General features: G+C 39.5%; 1 protein-coding gene across 1 annotated transcript in view; it reads left to right on the top strand.

Moving 5' to 3' along the window:
* ACSS3 (acyl-CoA synthetase short chain family member 3) overlaps positions 1-18,873 on the top strand; it is a 156,255-nt gene that overhangs the window by 25,119 nt on the left and 112,263 nt on the right. The window contains exon 2 of the mRNA XM_082742779.1: positions 8,891-9,035. Coding sequence (XP_082598905.1) covers positions 8,891-9,035 — 145 coding nt within the window. The remainder of the gene's footprint in view (positions 1-8,890; positions 9,036-18,873) is intronic.

The following is an 18,873-nucleotide window of genomic DNA, read 5'->3' as shown; positions in this document are numbered from 1 at the left end:
CTCAGACACTGATGATGGTGTGTTTTGACTTCTTTTTAGGGACATCTATAGCTCAGATGTCTCTCATTCATGCACATTTGTCTCTGGTTTTCTTCATAACATATGTGCTCACTCAAAAATAGAGTCGACAGGGCAGCCACCAATTGGAATGTCACTGGTCCTTGTGACAGAGAGAAGGAAGTGTGGAAAACACAGGCTGGATCTTGAAGACTTCCTGCATGACTTCTCTAGCTGTGTTCCTGCGCCATGGCGAGCTTCCTGACCATGTGCCTCAATTCGTGCGTAGTTTCACAAGTCGCTGGAATGAGAGCAACTGACATCGCGGGGGACAGCAAGCAGAACCGATGAATGATAGAGCTATGTGATTCTATTCTGTAGCTATTCTATAATAGAGCTATGTGATTCGAAGCTTCTATGTAGCCATTATTAGTATACTGTATAGCTGCTTGAGGTTGATTCTGGTGAGAAAAATAAAAGAAGTAAAAATTTAATGATCCAAGTTTTAGTTCCTTAAAATTGAGTTTAGATGTTGTCACAAGTATAAGAAATATTCCTTCTTGCTAGAAGAAAATTGAAAAGAGATTTAACTAACATTTTTCATTAATGGTAGTTATAATGAGATGAAGTTGATAATTCAGTCAAACCAAGTGCCAAGCAATCTTCTGTTAAAATTTATATTTTTATTCAAATATATTTATATCATCCATTTAATTCATTAATGCATGTTAGCAAAAACCAAGTCACACAGAAGTATTTGTTACAGAAAAATATAGATTATCCCTTTTCATACTGCCCCATCAATTTTTCTTTTACCCAGCGGTACCACTATTCTTATTTTCTTGCACCTTGTTCTAGACTCCTTGTGCTTTTATACAGCACAGAGATAAATATATAAGCATCTTGCTTTGACTGAATTAAAAGTACTGTGTACTGTATATCTTTATATCAATATATCAATCCAGTGGGGGGAAAATAATATCTCATTATTGTTTTAATGTTTGTTTTCCTGATCGTCAGCGAGGGTGAGCATCTTTTTTTTTTTTTTTTTTTTTGCTTATTGGCCATTATCAGTTTTTTTCCCCCTCTATGGATAGCATGCTGAGATTCCTTACTTACTGGATTTTTAATTTTTTTATATTGATTTTTAGGTACACTTTATATATTGTTGAAGTTAAAAATATATCTTTTCCCTTGTTATTTATGATAACAAAACTTTATATTGTCCTGTTAAAAGTGTGTGTGTGTGTGTGTGTATACATATGTATTATGCATGTATATTCATATCTATCTATCTATCTATCTATCTATCAGAGTCTTTGCCAGGGCAAAATTTCTAGATACAACTACTTGAATGTTCTTAGTTCATGTGTCAGCGAATACAGATTTTGGTTACTAGAGTCCTACTGCCTATGATTGTTTGAGAGAAAAGAGGGGATTTCCAGGTGGCAGGGGTATGTAGGGTTTCTAGACCTCCCGGAAATCACATAGAATCTTGTCCCTGTTCTGCAGGTCTTAGATATTCTCGAGGAGCATCCATGCCGAAACCCTCCTATTTCAGAAAGTTAGACCAGGCTGGTGAGAGTTTATGTGATGTGTGTGTAGGTGGAGGTATGTTTGTACGGCTTATGTCTGGATTTTCCATCCAAACACCTATATGGCCCATTTCTTATTTGCACCTGCCTCTGATTGTGGAGTTATTTCAGAGCTGTACTGAGAGCCTTTTTGTGAGCCTCTTTATTACCTGCTTGGGGTTTGTAGTTTCCCCATAAATATATTCTATGGTACAGTTGTATGATTTTTTTCTACATTGTTTCCTTTGTTTCATCTTAAATTGGTGGTACATAAGATGTCATGGAAATCTTTCCATATCAGTACACTTGGATCTACCATGTTTTCTATGACTTCTGGATATAGCAGTCATTCTACTTCTGTTTGCTTCGTATAGGCCAAAATTTTCCTCTGTTCTGATTGGGTGGTAGCACCATTTCTAGTGGTTCCATTATTGCTATCAATTTATTTTCACTTTTGTATTTTTTTCTGTTATTAAGTGAGCTGTGGGGGTACATTCAGATTTCTTTCAGTTTTCTGCAGAAGAAATTCAGGGCTGAGATGTGGTAGAATAAAGAATATGAAGTTTTTTCCTTTCTTTTTTAAACAGAAGTAAAAGCTGACTGAGTTTAAAGAGAACTCTTTATAAGAACTCTACTGACAGAACATTCAAGTAGCTGTATATAGAAACTACAATAGCCTTGGCAAAGACTCTGATATATATATATATATGAGAATATATATGCATAATACATATGGGAAGAATGGAGCATCATGAAAGAACGAGTGTAGTAAACATTCAAAAATATATGCTTGCACAAAAATTGATGCTTGTAAAATTGATTATGGATAAACAAATATAATTGTACTACCACATCATTATATAAATATAACTATATAGGTATACATATACCTATCCATATATATAGAGTCACATACAGATATCATACAATACATATGTATAATATTTAATATATCATGTATATTACATACAGATTTTATACATATATGAATAAATTATTGACATATGTCCAGGGTCAGTATAAAAAATGAAACCAGAAGAGAGTATTATGGATTTTTCTTAGAGGAAGAAATTGCAAAGGAAAATGAGTTTGACTACATACAAATTTCAAATCTTTTTATGTCAAGAAACACCATGAATTGAAATTAGTGAATAAATTGAGAACATGATTTCTAACAATGTCAGACATAAGATCAATGTTCAATATAAAGAACTTTTAAAACTTGACAGACATTGTACTTAATACCAGTAGTCAAACCAAAACTAAAACTACTTTTCACTTCTCAAACTGAAGAAGACTGAGAATAATCTGTATTTGGAGAGGGTGATAAAATAGAATTTCAGGTATTGCTGTTTGTAATGTAAATTGATTCAATATTTCCAGAAGAAATGTGATTATTTGGGGGCGCCTGGGTGGCTCAGTGGTTTGGGCTGCTGCCTTTGGCTCGGGTCATGATCTCAGGGTCCTGGGATCGAGCCCCGCATCGGGCTCCCTGCTCCGCAGGAAGCCTGCTTCCCTCTCTCTCTCTCTCTGCCTGCCTCTCTGCCTACTTGTGATCTCCGTCTTTCAAATAAATAAATAAAATCTTAAAAAAAAAAAAAAAGAAATGTGATTATTTGATGTATGTGTTTGATTGTAGGAATCTTGCCTGCAAATATAATAAAAAACAATGTAACCAATATTTCTCTATAAGAAACATCATTCCAAGATCATTTAAAATTATGACAGTATTATGAAAAGCAATTTGCAACAATACAGGGTTAACATTATTATTGAACAGCCATTGAATAGAATATTATGCCATCATTAAATGTGTGGTTTTTAAAAAATTTTCAGACTCTTGGAAAAGGCTCATTATATAATCTTAAACATAGAGGCAAAATATTTACATATACAAACAAAATACCCCAAAGTATATTTTCTCAGTTGTCTATAGTGGGCATTAGTTATTTTAATAATCTGGGGAGACAATCCGTTTAAAACCTGCTCATGAATTTAGAAGGGACAGTAAAGAGACAGCACATAGAAGGTATTAAATTGACCTTTACTGAAATGATTTGATTTAAAATGAAATAAGAATCTTGTCATAGTAGAATAATCAAATCTTTGAGCTGGGAGGTTCCTTGCAGGTCACTTGGTCCAGTCAGCCACAGTAAACCAATCTCTTAAGTCTAGCCAATTTATAGTGGTATATTCATCAACTCTTACCACCTCTGGAGCCATTCCAATTTTTTATCTCCTACAATAGTTCTTGTTGAACACTGCTTACAGGCCCTGCCCTTTATTTGAATTTTCTTTCTGCCGGTCATAAAGGGTACCCTTAAAATTCTTTAAGTATATTTAAGGTTATCCTTAAAAAAGAAAACCCTAGGATATTAATAACTTAATTATGAAACTACTACATATTTTCAAATACTTGAGAAAAATCTAAAGAAAGCTTCAGCCAAGAGACACAAGATCTAAAGAAAAACCAACTGGAAATTTTAGAATTGAAAAATGCAATTATCAAAATAAAAATTCACTGAATTGGCTTGACAGTAGAATGGACACCACAGAGGAAAGAATCCATGAACTTGAGGGTAGAAAATAAGTTGCTTATAAATGAATTAATTAATATGATGTTAATACCAATGTGTGTCTAGGTGTCTAAAGTCGTTGCAGGTATGGCATTATCCAATTTCTTGCCAAATGTCCTGGGAATTATTCTTGTTTTAAGTCTCTGTTCTCTCAACTTTAAAACGAGGTAGGAAAAACTACCTTGGCTACTCTACCTGGATCATAAATCCAACGTTTCTTGGACGTTTACTAATATTTTTATTCATTCATTTATCAAATATATATTGAATGTCTAATATGAGAACTGCTATAATAAATCCTAGGATTATAGGGAGAATATGACATTGTCTCTGCTTCAATTAGCTTACAGTATAATGAAGGAAACATAGAAGTAAGTAGACTAGTTGTTATTGCCATGTGACAAGTACCAGGGCAGGGATCTGTGCATAGGTCTGTGGAACTGCCTGGGGTTGGGAGTGGTCAAGGTCAAGGATGGCCACAGCGAGAGTTGCTGACTGGACTCAGGAATTACACATTTTGTAATTCCTTGAAGCTGGAATGTGGGAAGTTGTATGGGGAGAAAGAAAGCTGAGATGAATGGTCTTTGCATGCCCCTGGAAGATACTTAGTTTTTATCCTGAACTTCATGGAGCAGTATTACATGACTTTAAGCACTCTGTGGTGTGAGAACATTTACACTGAGGAAAAACATTCCTCAAAAACTTTTTTTTTAAATTTGAGTGTGATGACACACAGTGTTCTTTAGTTTCAGGTGTACAACATAGGGATTGAACTTCTCTATATTATGCCGTGCTCACTACAAGTGTAGCTGCCGTCCGTTACTGTAAAATGCTGTTGTAATGTCATTCGCTGTATTCCCTATGCTGTGCCTTTCACCTCCGTGATGTATTCATTCCATAACCGGAAGCCTGTATCTCCTCCTCACCTTCACCCATCCCCCCACCTCCTTCCCTCTGGCAGCCATTAGTTTGTTCTCTGTTTACACAGGGGATTCTCCTTTTTACTTGTAAATTCATTTGTTTTTTAGATTCCACCTAAAAGTGAAGTCACATGGAATTTGTCTTTCTCAGACTGGCTTAAAAAACATTCTAGTAGCATAGAGAGGTGACTTGAGAGGATGGGTTGAGGCCTGAGGCAGGGAAATTAAGTAGGAGGCAGTAATTCTAGCCCAGGTTATCAATGAGAGAATGGATTGTTTAGGGAGATGGAATGTGATTTTCCATATGGCCGATTGAATGTAGAGAATGAGGGATCAAATCTGACTCTGGGGTTTCTCCCATCCAAGTACTAACCAGGCCTGGCCCTGCTTAGCTTCCGAGATCAGATGAGATCGGGTGCGTTCAGGGTAGTATGGCGTAGACTGACTCTGGGGTTTCTAATTCAGGTCCCTGGGTGTAAGGTTGTTCCTTGAAATATGGAAAACAGGGGAAGGGGAGGTTTTGAACTTGGGATGGGGCAGTGTCGTGCTCTCCCTGCCTGCAGAGATGACACAACACCAACACACACACAGGTCGATGCACAAGCTCTTGTTTATTCCCTGGTCGATCTTTCTCCTCCCCCTGCGGTGAAGTTCCCTTGCCTTATATAGGGCATAACAGCCAATCACAGAGGTGTTCACGTGAACAGGAGGTATCTGGGGCTCGTAGGCAGTGGTGGCATGCGGTGTTCATGTGACGAGCGCGAGGTCACGTGTGGCCAGGGTGGATGTTTTTTAGGCTGTCCGTGCTGCTCGGGCTATGTAGCCGGTGCCATCTTAGGGGCGCGACCCCGACAGGGCAGTGGGTTGAGTTGGGGTGAAAATGACTATGGTTTTGGACATGTTATTCTTTCCAAATAGAGATGTTGTCTGGGTGAGAATGTTTTACTCTATCCTTCTAGGTTCTTTTGGCTGATATGTTACTTAAATTGACATAATATGAAATTAATAGGAAAAAAAAACTAATTGTGAATGTATGGGAGCCTCATACAGATGTGAGAGATTTGAAGACTGTTCAGGCTTATATGCCATCATGAGCTAAGGTGAAGCAGGTGAGGGCCTAGAGCTTCAAAAGGAAGGAAGACAATTCACAGGAAGATGGAAAGAGCAAATGTTTGTTTGCAGAGACCATGAGACCGGGAATTTGAACAAATAAGTCCTGCCAAGCACTCCCCGCAAGCCTACCATGCCTGGCCCATACTCTTTGTAGTTACCTTTGGTGATAGATCTTTTCTTGGACCAAGCCTTCTAACTAAGTTCTTAGAAGCAGTTAAGTAGTGGGGGCCGGGGGGAGGGCACAGTTTAAAGGTCTTCCCGAGTCTTTTGGGCCTTGATTGTCTTCTGCCCAAAATAAGCCACACATCAAAATAGCATGTTTTGAGGACGCTCGTTCTGAAACCCTTCCATGTCCAGCAGACTGTTGGCTAGAAGGGTCCAGAAGTCAGAAAGGAGGTCAGGGCTGGAGCCAAATGTGGAAGCTGGAGCCATATGAGTGCAAAGATTACCCGGAGAGTGTATGCCGAGTGAGCCAGGGGATGGATATGGAACCTTGGGAATCTTGGTCAAAGATTTGACAGAGGAAGAAGATTCCATGAAAGGTATTGGGAAGAAATAAGTCAAGAGGTGGAAGAACAGTCAGCAGATGATAAAGTGAATTCCTCATGTTCTTTAGTATTGAGGGGGCCCCTTTTTTGTGCATGGTCATGAGTGGAATTAATTATTGGGCACAAAGTGTGGTAGAGTGGAAGTCATAGAGAGAAAGAAAGAGCAATGACAACATTGACAAGTATTCCAGCAAGCCAATACTCTAATATTCTGTCTCAGAAACAGAAAGAAAACCAAAAAAATAGAAATAAATATTTTTGTGAGAAAATCCTATCAAACACTTTCCTTATTTCTTCCACAAAATGCTGAGCAAACTACCCTTTTTTCTTGGCATATTTGCTAATTATGGCTACAATTACACTGCCTATCCAGTATCCCCCAAAATGTCCAAATCCCAACACATTCAGCGGTTATTTCCAGGTATCTCGAGGTTGTCACGGGGTCAGATGACCCAGGATGGGCATGACTGGAAACGTGGCTCCAAGACCTGGATCTGACTGGGTTGGGTTCCCCGCTTCTGTTGGGCTCTACTCCCACCTGCCACTACCTTCTTGGGGAGAAGGCCGAGGAGGCAGCTGTAGCATCAGGAGGCTCTTCCAGGGGGTGAGGAGGCGAAAGAGAGTCAAACCAGCTGTACAAGTGTGTTCAGTTCAGGCCTCTGCCTGAATCGTCTGCTGATTCCGGAGAGCATGGAGGAGCTCGCACGGAGGAGCCCACGGCCAGGGAAGTCGTCTCTGCTCACAGAGGTGGGGTCAAGGGCAAGAGACAATAGTTTTGAACAAACACTGAATCTATCACACTTGGCGATTGAGAATCCTTACATTAATTACTTTTTGTGCTGTGCTGTCAGGTCGCCATATTCTGATTATTGCAGTGTGTAGGGTCATTTGACCCCGATTAAGCGATGCCTCGTCCTGCTGAGTTCTGTATGTGTAATTTTTTCATGCTGCCGCCAAATCTATAGCTGCTTTTAATCCACTGCCTCATTTCACACGGGGCTTTTTGAGCAAAGACCTGAGGTGAGCCTCGGCTACCTGACAAGGCTTTTTCTTCTTGTGGCAATGTTTTTTTTTTTTTTTTCTTTCCTGTTATTATGCATTGTTAAAATATTTGCTAGTCTGACATTGGGACAACTAGACCACTGGTCCATTTGAATACTTTATTCTAATCCCCTCCTCCTAAATAAGTAGCAAATACAAAGCCTTTTCTTTTGGAAAAATGATATATAGTTCCTTAAAAAGTATCTCTGTCTTTTGGTGTCCATATTTTCACTGGGAGGCTAGTGAACAATTAGGAGATGAAAAGCACTAAATTGCAAAGGTCTTCCAAAAAATTAATTGAAATTTCATGTGTACGTTCATTCTTTATTCAAATTATGAAATATCTCAAAGATGCACAACCGAGCTTATCTGTTCTCTGTGCAACCAGAGACATCACACTTCACTGAAGCAAAAAAAAAAAAAAAAAATCTATATATCTATATCTGTATCTATATATATCTTTTAAAGAAGAATTGAATTTTCCAGTAAGTTTGTCTTTTTATAGCAGATACCCAAACTCAGTCACACATCTATGATTTGTCCTCTCAGCCTGATGTTTGCTTGGCCTATATACAATTCATTTCATCTGTGTAACCTAGATTGTTTTGGTGCTCTATACTTAGTTTCTTCCTAACAATAAAACCCACAAAGTTATCCCCTTGAAGTGTGAGGTATATATATATATATATATATATATATATATATATATTTTAGTGCACATCAAAACAAATACATATTTATTAAAATAAAGGTGTCCTTTCTGGGGATGCGTGGATGGCTCAGTCGGTTAAGGGGCTGCCTTCGGCTCAGGTCATGATCCCAGGGTCCTAGGCTCCAGCTCCATGTCTAGGTCCCTGCTCGGCATGGAGTCTGCTTCTCCCTCTACCCCTCCCCCAACTCATGCATTTGCACTTTCTCTTTCAAGTAAATAAATAAGATCTTAAAAGATGTCCCTTCTGTACCATCTTAAATATCTACTTTGTACGCATCATTATCTGACTTAGCGTGCATGGGGAAACACTATTTTAAGGGCAGTGATGCCAGTCTAGAAATACACAAACTAGTTAGGCAACAATATATTTTGGAAAAGAGTTACTAACACTTACCTTCCAATTTTTCAGGTTCGTGGAAGGAATGCTTAACATTTGTTACAATGCCATTGATCGTCATATTGAAAACGGTCAAGGAGATAAGATTGCTATCATCTACGACAGTCCTGTGACAAATACTAAAGCAACTATTACCTACAAAGAGGTTCTGGAGCAGGTACTATCGTAAATGTTCTGTGTATGTTACTTGGAAATCATATAGAAATTGCTGAACCTACATCCACATCATGTAACTTTACTTCGCTTAATTCATTGACGTACACTACTATGGTTTCCTTTTAGGTGCATTGGGAAAACTAGAGGTGTGCTAACTCATAGACAGTTTTTATTCCCTTATTTTACATGTTACAGTAGAACTGGAAGAGACTCATTTTACAGGGAGAACTTAGCAAGCCTCTAAGGATATGTGTAAGTCCTCTCCTGGCTTTTGCTTCCATCTCCGTTGCCATCATGTCAGTCCGGCTCCTTTTCCGCTTCCCTCGTAGTGAAGCAGCATCTCGACTTCCCCGCTACCAGCCTCCCCTCCTATTAGATCACCACCTGACATGACACACCAGAGTTTTCTCTTTAAGAAAAAACCAGTTAAAAACCTTTTCCTTAAAAATTGCTATTAGAGAGTAAAATCTGCACCCTCCCCCCCCTCCCCCACGATGTAGAAGCCATTTGGAATGAAGCATTTCCCGAAGGTTCATTTCCAGACCTTCTGGGCCAAGCACACAATCGATTCACCTTGGTTGTCTGGTCATGCCCTCCGGCACTCCTCGCCCTTCACAGGTCTCTCCACACACTGTGCGTTTCCCTAATTTGCTCTTTTTTTCTTGTTTGTTTGTTCTTTCCCATCTGTGTAGTTTTTGGGTGAGTCACGATATTGACAGATGAATTATCAGATATTTTTTTTTAGCATTAGGGTAGAAATGAGGTTTCAGAAGTAATTATCAAAGTGTTTGGGGATTGTGGACTGGGCAACATGTATTCTGGCTCTGTGGGGGCATTTGTTTACATATGATTTAAGGGAGATAAAAGTATAGGGAAGGGTTTATTTATAGTAATTAATTGATTTTAGAGAGTATGAGTGGGGAGAGGCAAAGGAGAAGGAGAGAGAGAGAGAGAGGGAGTGAAGCAGACTCCCTGCTGAGCAGGGAGTCCAACATGGGGCTTGATCTCATGACCCTGAAATCATGATCTGAGCCAAAATCAAGAGCTGGATGCTTAACCAACTGAGCCACCCACGTGCCCCGACATTATGGACATTTTAAGCCAGAGAATCCTGTTAAGGGTGCTGTTATATGCAGTGTAGATGTTTGGTAGCATTCTTGGTCTTTACCTATGAAAGGCAGTAGCGCACCTCCTGCAGTTGTGAAATGACCAAAAATGTCTCCAGGCATTGCTGAATGTGTCCTGGGTGGCAAGTTGTTACTGGTTGAGAACTACTTGTGTAGCAAAGGCAGTTTGGAAGCATTTGCTTTTATTTTATTTATTTATTTTTTAAAGATTTTATTTATTAATTTGACAGAGAGAAATCACAAGTAGACAGAGAGGCAGCCAGAGAGAGAGAGAGGGAAGCAGGCTCCCCGCTGAGCAGAGAGTCCGATGCGGGACTCGATCCCAGGACCCTGAGATCATGACCTGAGCTGAAGGCAGCGGCCTAACCCACTGAGCCACCCAGGCACCCCAAGCATTTGCTTTTAAATGAAGGCTTTCGAAAGCACGTTGTCTTCTTTCACTTTTTTAACCTACTTAGGGTTTCTACTTGGTTTTTAGAAAATTTGGTCAACTTTCCTTGACTCCCAGAAATTATATCCTTTTGCATCAACACTGTTCCTGTTTAGACTTCTAAGTGATTTCCAAAAAAGACAACGGGGACAATCCTGAGTTGTTGCAAACAATCAAGAGAGAAATTTAATCCAGTTTTGCTCAAGCTGGGTCTCAGCCTGGTTCTATCGGTGAATGCCAGCTGCAGCTGACTAAAACACAAGAGGAATTCATGAACAGGGAAGACTAAAGTACCAGGTTCAGAAAAATGACACACCCCAAGGGAGAAGGGGCAGAGGTAAATGTTTAAGGAGAAACCACACATTGTCTGGTAACTAGACTTGCCAACTTGAGGTAACCCCCTAGACGGACATAGTAGGCATACTTAGTTGGCTAATTTTAGGTCACGTGCCTAAAGTATCAGGCATTTCTTCCTCCTCTTCCTTCTCTTTCTTTACTTTTGATTTCATAGTAGGAATTGGGGCCCTCGCTCCCTCAGGACTCATACTGGAGGAATTCCAATCCAGTAAGAAGGGAGTTCAAGGCAGCCCAAGACAGAACAAAACAAAATAATGATACATTTATACTTTGGGTACTTTGTATTAGTCTGTACGTGTGAACTCTGTTTTCAGAATGAATTATACAGGAACAGAGCTCATACTGGGGCTGAGGAGAGAGAACTCCATTAGCAAATGACTCTGTTAGTCATCTGAGGCCACATTTTATTATAGGAGATCATATAAGTCTCCCGATAACCTGCTGGACCCTGTGTTTTATTTTAGGTTTGCATTTTTGGCTTTTAGATGAGGGTTTATCTATGATTAAAAATTTACTCCTCTGATTTGGGCATATTGTCACAGTTTCATTTTATTAATATTAAGGCTTAAGACACAGGCAAATCTTAAGTAGCATATGGATTAGGAACTTTCCTTATATATTTCTGAATATTATCTACACCAATATTGAATTTGATACGTAACCATCAGAGCCAAAGAGAAGGCTTTAGAGAAACATAAACTAAGGAGAGTTCAATAATTTCCTGTTGTTTTTTTAAATCAACTGCATAAGCGTTATGATAAATGCACACACATTTTGCTTAGAAGCATTTCTGCTAAGTCATCTTGATTTTCTAATATTGAGTCTAGACTCTTAGACCTTTTTGAGGTTTGTACTGGTTCATTGGTTTCAGTTTAGCCTGACATCAAAGTACTTAAAAGGCCTGTTTCTCTCACCTGCTGGCAGCTTCTGATTCCCCAGGCTTTTCTTCTCTAAAGTACTAAAGGAAGAAGTGTTAGGAAAGAGGGAGGCATTGTGCTTGGCTTTGATTTACCTGCTCCCGGTTCCCTGTGGCCTTTACTTTATTAAATAGAGAAGGCAGAGAAAGAAAGATTTAATGGTAATGCCATTGAGAACAAACAATGAGAAGTGGCTTCTTTTAATCTCCCCTGTCTCATTTGTACTGGGAGTTTCTGGCGAAGTAAAACTTTATTAAGTTAGTTAGCATTTCTTATTTAATTAGGGAACAGACCCACTTTAGGCTAAATTGTTTCAGTGACATGAAGGATCTGAAGATTTTACAGAATGACTCAGAAGTAGAGTTTTTCCAAAACTGTCACCTTTTATATAGATCTGATAATTTATACAGTCCTTTATTAAGATTTTTTGGAGAGAGATTTGAGCCTGGTTCAAGATCCATTGTTCGTTCATTGAACACATGTTTGTTTTGTATGCCAGACCCTGTTGGGAACAAGGGGTACAAGGGAAGTGCACCCATTTCCTAATTGTAAGGAGCTAAGAACCCTATGTAAATGTAATAAAGGTCATGTTAGAGGGCAGTGTTATGATCTGTAGAAACACATGGGAAGACATGCAGCTCAGCCAACTGTTAATAAGCACAGAAAGGCTTTCTGGAAGAGCCAATGCTTAAAATTAGCCCAAACCACCAGAAGTGGGAAGGGAAATCGTAGGAAGGAGAGTCCTGCCGACAGAAGGAATCACACATACAGAGATATTCAGGGAAGGGAGAACCTAGTGCCCCCGCGGTGGTTTTGGCATAAAGTACAAGCACGAGCAGTGAGGGAGATAGGGCTCCAGTGAACCAGACTCCGAGAGCTCTCAGGACTACTCGACAGATTTGTACTTTGTCTTGACAGCACGGAAAAAAAACAAAAGCCACTCCTCCCTGTGACCTGTGGTTCTGTGTCATCACCTCTTGCGACTTACTCCCAGCCCCGCTGCACCACGCACCCCGGCTCTGCCGCATTGCATTCCCCAGGCCCATGTACCGCACCCCAGCCCCATGCACTGTACACCCTGGCCCCACTGCACTGCATAGCTTGACGCCACTGCACTGCACATCCCAGTCCCAGACACTGCACACCCAGCCCCACTGCACCATGCACCCTGGCCCCATGCTCTGTATACCCAAGCCCCACTGCACTGTATACCCTGGTCACAGTGCACTGTATACCCTGGTCCCACACACTGCACACCTAGCCCACTGCACCGTGCACCCCGGCCTCATGCACTGTATATCCTGGCCCCACTGCACTGCATACCCTGGCCCCACTGCACTGCACATCCCGGTCCCACACACTGCACACCCAGCCCCAATGCATCATGGACCCCAGACCCATGAACCGCACACCCCAGCCCCATGCGCTGTACACCCCAGACCACTGCCTCCTGCATATAACTTTCAGCTCACTCCACTCCTAACTTAAAGCCTTTGTACTTAGCTGCCTTCTGCTTGAGATAGTGTTTCCTCCAGGTATCTTACGGTTCATGGTAGCTGGATGTTATTTTCCATGGGAGCTGGATGAGATTTTCCCTAGCCATAGTAAATAAAAATGCTCCCACATCTACACCACTTCAGACCTCCCTTTTCTGCTTTCTTTTCAATTTTGCCATTTATTACTCAGTACCATTGTTTTTCTTTTACTTAGCTAACTTCTTTTGTGTTGTTTTCTCTTCTAGGATGTACTTTCCTTGAGGGAAGGGGCTTTTGTTCTGTTCACAGAGTGGGGACTGGTGCCTAGTGAGCATGTATTGAATGATGAAGGAATGCATGAAGGAAATATGATTTAAAATTTCTTTTTTTTTTAAAAGATTTTATTTATTTATTTGTCAGAGAGAGAGAGAGAGAGTGAGCGCACAGGCAGAGTGGCAGGCAGAGTCAGAGGGAGAGGCAGGTTCCTTGCGGGGCAAGGAGCCCGATGTGGGACTCGATCCCAGGACGCTGGGACCACGACCTGAGCCGAAGGCAGCCGCCCAACCAACCAAGCCACCCAGGCATCCTGATTTAAAATTTCTAAATGACTCTAAGTTCCTTCAGTGTGGGAACATCTTATCTTTGAATTATATCAGTAATATAACATGAGTTTCTTTCTAAGTAAATTCTGACCTCTTACTACCCATGAAGAATTGTAACTTATTTACAGTTGGCTTGGAAGTTCAAGATGAATATTTCCTCCATGAATCTTCCACACTTGCAACTCAGATCTGTATCCCAGGACAAGTGTGTGTGTTCTCCTCTTGGTAGTTCTTTACAAGTTAGTGGTTCTAGCAGTGAAATAAAGGCTAGTGTATGAGTTTATGTTTGTATTTGGATGTATATATTATACACACTGTTCATCGTTTTTAGAAATTCTTACTTTGAATTTATTTTCTCCAATTTCATTTTGAGTGTACCTCCAAAGTTTGCTTTCCTTGGTATTCAAACAGTTGTGATTTAAAAAAATTTTTAAATTTAGGGCGCCTGGGTGGCTCAATGGGTTAATCCACTGCCTTTTGGCTCAGGTCATGATCCCGGGGTCCTGGGATCTAGTCACACATTGGGCTCTCTGCTTTGGTGGGGAGCCTGCTTCCCTTCCTCTCTCTCTGCCTGCCTCTCTACCTACTAGTGCTCTGTCAAAAAAAAAAAAAAAAAAATTTAAATTTTTAAATTATTTTTTAAAAGATTTTATTTATTTATTTGAGAGAGAGACAGAGATAACACAAGAGGGAGCATGAGGAGGGGGAAGAGGAAGAAGCAGACTCCCCACTGAGCATGGAACCCAATGTGGGGCTTGATCCTGGGACCCTGAGGTCATGACCCTGAGCCAAAGGCAGATGCTCCATTGTGAATTTTTATTTATTTTTTTGCAAAATAAAAATGTGAGCTCTCTAAAGCATTTGAGAAATTTTCATGAATATATGGAAAACTGATGACATCCAGTGTGTGCTAAATTTTCCCGATTTAATTCAAACTGAAAATGTCTGTTATCTCCACTGAAGGTAATTATTTGAAATATAATTATGCTGGTAGTTGTAATTATGAAGGTTGAATAATTTGGAGGAGAAAATTACTCTGAAGTCAAAGGCCATGTCCCATGAGAAGTCTTTCCTCCAACTCTGCCCTTTAGGATGCTCTTTTCAAAGTCTGAATTCCATCTTTTCAGAACTCTTGTCAGGGTAAGATAATCTGATATTTCTTTGTCTGTCACATCATCAGCATTTTCTTTTTTTTTTTTTTTTAAAGATTTTATTTATTTTATTTGACAGAGAGAGAGATCACAAGTAGGCAGAGAGGCAGGCAGAGACAGAGGGGGAAGCAGGCTCCCTGCTGAGGAGAGAGCCCGATGCGGGGCTCGATCCCAGGACACTGAGATCATGACCCGAGCCGAAGGCAGTGGCTTAATCCACTGAGCCACCCAGGCGCCCCATCATCAGCATTTTCTTAAGCAAGAACCTAAAATGTAAAAACCACAACATGCAGAAATTCAGCCCTGCCAGTCGTTGCATTGTCGAGGTGAAGGGATATAAGCATGCATATGCTTCGTTTTCTTTAAACTTCTTAAATAGGCAATGAAAACTTGAGTTGTACGACAGTCAGCTCTGCTACAAGGTATTATCTCTAAAAGGGGAATTACCTTCTCCATGCTCAGTGAGTAGGTGAACGACGCTGGTATGAGATTGAATTTACAGTGCTTTGTGTAGGTTTTTTTCCTGGCATGCCATTTTTTAAACTTAGAATGAAATGTCATACACATTCAGGTTAGTACAGAGAGCCTGATGGAACGCTTGTTAGATTTTTCACAAACAGAACACGCCCACATAACCAGATCAGGAGATAGACTATCCCCAGCCCCTGGAAGCATGCGTTATTGCTTCATTTTTGTCATTTCTCATTCAGCCTGTAGGGGATTATTATTTAGATCCTTACACACCATCCCTGATGGCATTTACTTGTTTGTGAACTTTGTATAAATTGAGTAGTAGAGTGTTCTCATTTGCGTCTGGCTTTTCTATTCAACTTTTTGTGTCTGAGATTCTTTCACGTAACAGTTTCCCAAACTGGTTGTACCAGTTTACATTCCCAATTGCGGTGTATGAGAATGCCAGTTATCAACAGTTGGTATTGAGAATCCCAAGTCTTTTTAAATTTTAATTTTATTTATTTATTTGACAGAGAATGAGAGAGAGAAAGCACACGAGCAGGGGGAGCAGCAGAGGGAGAGGGAGAAGCAGGCTTCCCGCTGAGCAGGGGGCCTGCCCTGAGGCTTGATCCCAGAACTCTGGGATCATGACTTGAGTGGAAGGCAGCCATTTAACCAAGTGAGCCACCCAGGTGCCCTGAGAATCTCAAGTCTTTTTTTTTTTTTTTTTTTTAAATTTGGGCCTTTCTGGTGAATGTGTGGTGATACTGCATTATGGTTTTAATTTGCTTTTTCCTAGTAACTACTGAACTTGAGCTCCTTTTTCCTGTGTTTCTTGGCCATTTGTTCCACTTTTTTAAAGTGCCCATTCATATCTTTTGCCCATTCATTTTCCTATTGGATTGTTGCCTTGTTAGCAGGTGGAGAAGTGCCTTCCTCACAATTTAAAGAGAACACCTTATCCAAATCTGAAACCCATAAGAAAAAAAAAATGAAGATCCTTTAGTGCATGAGTGATGAGTTAAGTGGTTTTTGAGAATTTAAAGCTAAGAAGGTATTCTTCTGTTTTAAAAAAAATAATTAATGATATTGCTACGTAATCTACACTGCTATTTTGACTAGTCCTTCTTTGCAAGGAAATTTGGAAGTGAATGCCCTGCAGCAGAATATCATAGAACAGGAAGCATTGAGTCCCACTGTTTAAAGCCGTAACTGATCATTGAAACATGATGCTGTCATAGTATTTTTACTAATGTTAAAGAGCTCCAGTTATGTTGATTTTTGAATCCTAGCTCAACCTTATTTCCCCGTAAACCTTATTATTTTGGGGAACTATTTTGTATAATGCCATGTTGTAAAATATATTTTAGCAGACAGACATATTTGTATTTCATTTGAAATTATAGATGAGTAGGCACCAACTACTGATTTAAATTTTTACCAAAATTATAGCTAAAACTCTGTTTTGACTAACTTCTCAACTGAATAAATTGTAAATTAGATTAGATTCTGAGAATACATGTAAAGAAAACAAGTATTAAACCAATTTAATAGATACTGTAGGAAGGAATAGATTAAACAAGAAAGCAACATTTAATATTTGTTAGCTTCCTTTTCCCCATGTTTAGAGTCATGCATTCAAAATAAAAATGTCTAAGCATAAACTCAAAATAACAACAAGACAACCAATCCCCTTGAATTTTTTCAGCCAGATTTTTCGAGATTGTTTGAAGTGTAAACTCACTTCTTTTTACTTCCCTTTATGCCAGAAGCTATTTCTCCATGATTTGAAGTCCAGGACACTTTCTCCATACATAAGTTTATTTTTATATATACTTTTTATACTACTCATATACTACTTTTTTTTACTTTTTATACTACTTATTATACTACTTATAATTGCTTTTATACTACTTATTAGTGTATTTCTTGACCAGAGTACTATTCCTTGAGGATATGGGTAATATTTTATTTATTTATTTATCAACATGGTGTCTAATACAGGCCTTTATAGCATAAGCTCATATTGTTTACTGAATGGATTAATGAAAAAGAACAGTTACTCATCTATTAAAAAGGAAAGAAAAATCTAATCCTTGTCTGAGAGAAATAATTATTTCCAAAAACATCGCTTGTCTGCTCTGCATTGTGCTTTTTTCCCAATTCATTGGAGAATTTTCATTTTTTATTTATTTTATTTCTATCTTTTTAATTTTTCAAAAATTTTATTATTTTATTTATTTTAGAGAGAGAGAGAGAATGAGCATGAGCAGCAGGGGCAGAAGGAGAGGGAGGGGGAATCTGAAGCAGACTCCTGGCTGAATGCAAAACCCTACAGGGGGCTCATCTCAGGACCCCCAGATCACCACCTGAATGGAAACCAGGAGTCAGATGCTTAGTCAACTGCGCCACCCAGGGGTCCCACAGGGTATTTTTATTTTTTAATGCTGTGAGAATCTTGTTTTAGTTTATTGCCTGACTATGAAGGTTTATAGCCTGCCTCACCTAAAACTCTTCTTAAAGCATTTACCTTGGATTTCTTGGAAACCTGAAATTCGGGTCCATGGCTTTGATACTTCATTCATTTAATTAATTAATTTTTTAATCATTTGTTGATAGGTTTTTTTTTTAATAAAGATTTTTATTTATTTATTTGACAGAGGGAGATCACAAGTAGGCAGAGAGTCAGGCAGAGAGAAGGAAGGGAAGCAGGCTCCCTGCTGAGCAGAGAGCCTGATGTGGGGCTTGATCCCAGGACCCTGGGATCATGACCTGAGCCGAAGGCAGAAGCTTAACCTACTGAGCCACCCAGGTGCCCCTGTTGATAGGTTCTTAGTAGATGATTTGTCTTATTTTCAGGGTGGCTGACCTCTGACCTTTTAGAAAGATGTGTGTTTAGAAAGATGTCAAAACAGATGTGTTTTGAATTCATTATTCTGGACTCGAATGATGCTGGAGTCAGTGTATTTATTCAAACATACTTTTGGGGCACCTGATAAATATTTGGCACTATTGTGGGCATCATAGACTATAGGGTGAATGATATAATCTTTCCTCATAGGAAAATTGTATTCTGATTAGTGAGATAAATTACGAATAAAAGGATAATGCAACTTAAGTGAAAACTTATACAATATAAATGAAGGAAAATATGATGCTACAGGTGACTTGGGCTGCCATTTTAGATATGTTCGTCAGACAAAACTACTTGCTTTCTTACCAAGGAGATGTTTGTAACTTGTTTGTTACCAAGGAGATGACTCAGTGACACAGACCCAAATGGACACTGGGAGAGAACCATGTGCCCATTTGAGTGAAAATCAGGTC

The sequence above is a fragment of the Mustela nivalis genome, assembly GCF_964662115.1.
Source record: "Mustela nivalis genome assembly, chromosome: 7".
Taxonomy (NCBI): domain Eukaryota; kingdom Metazoa; phylum Chordata; class Mammalia; order Carnivora; family Mustelidae; genus Mustela; species Mustela nivalis.
This window is presented reverse-complemented; position numbering and strand designations above follow the sequence as displayed.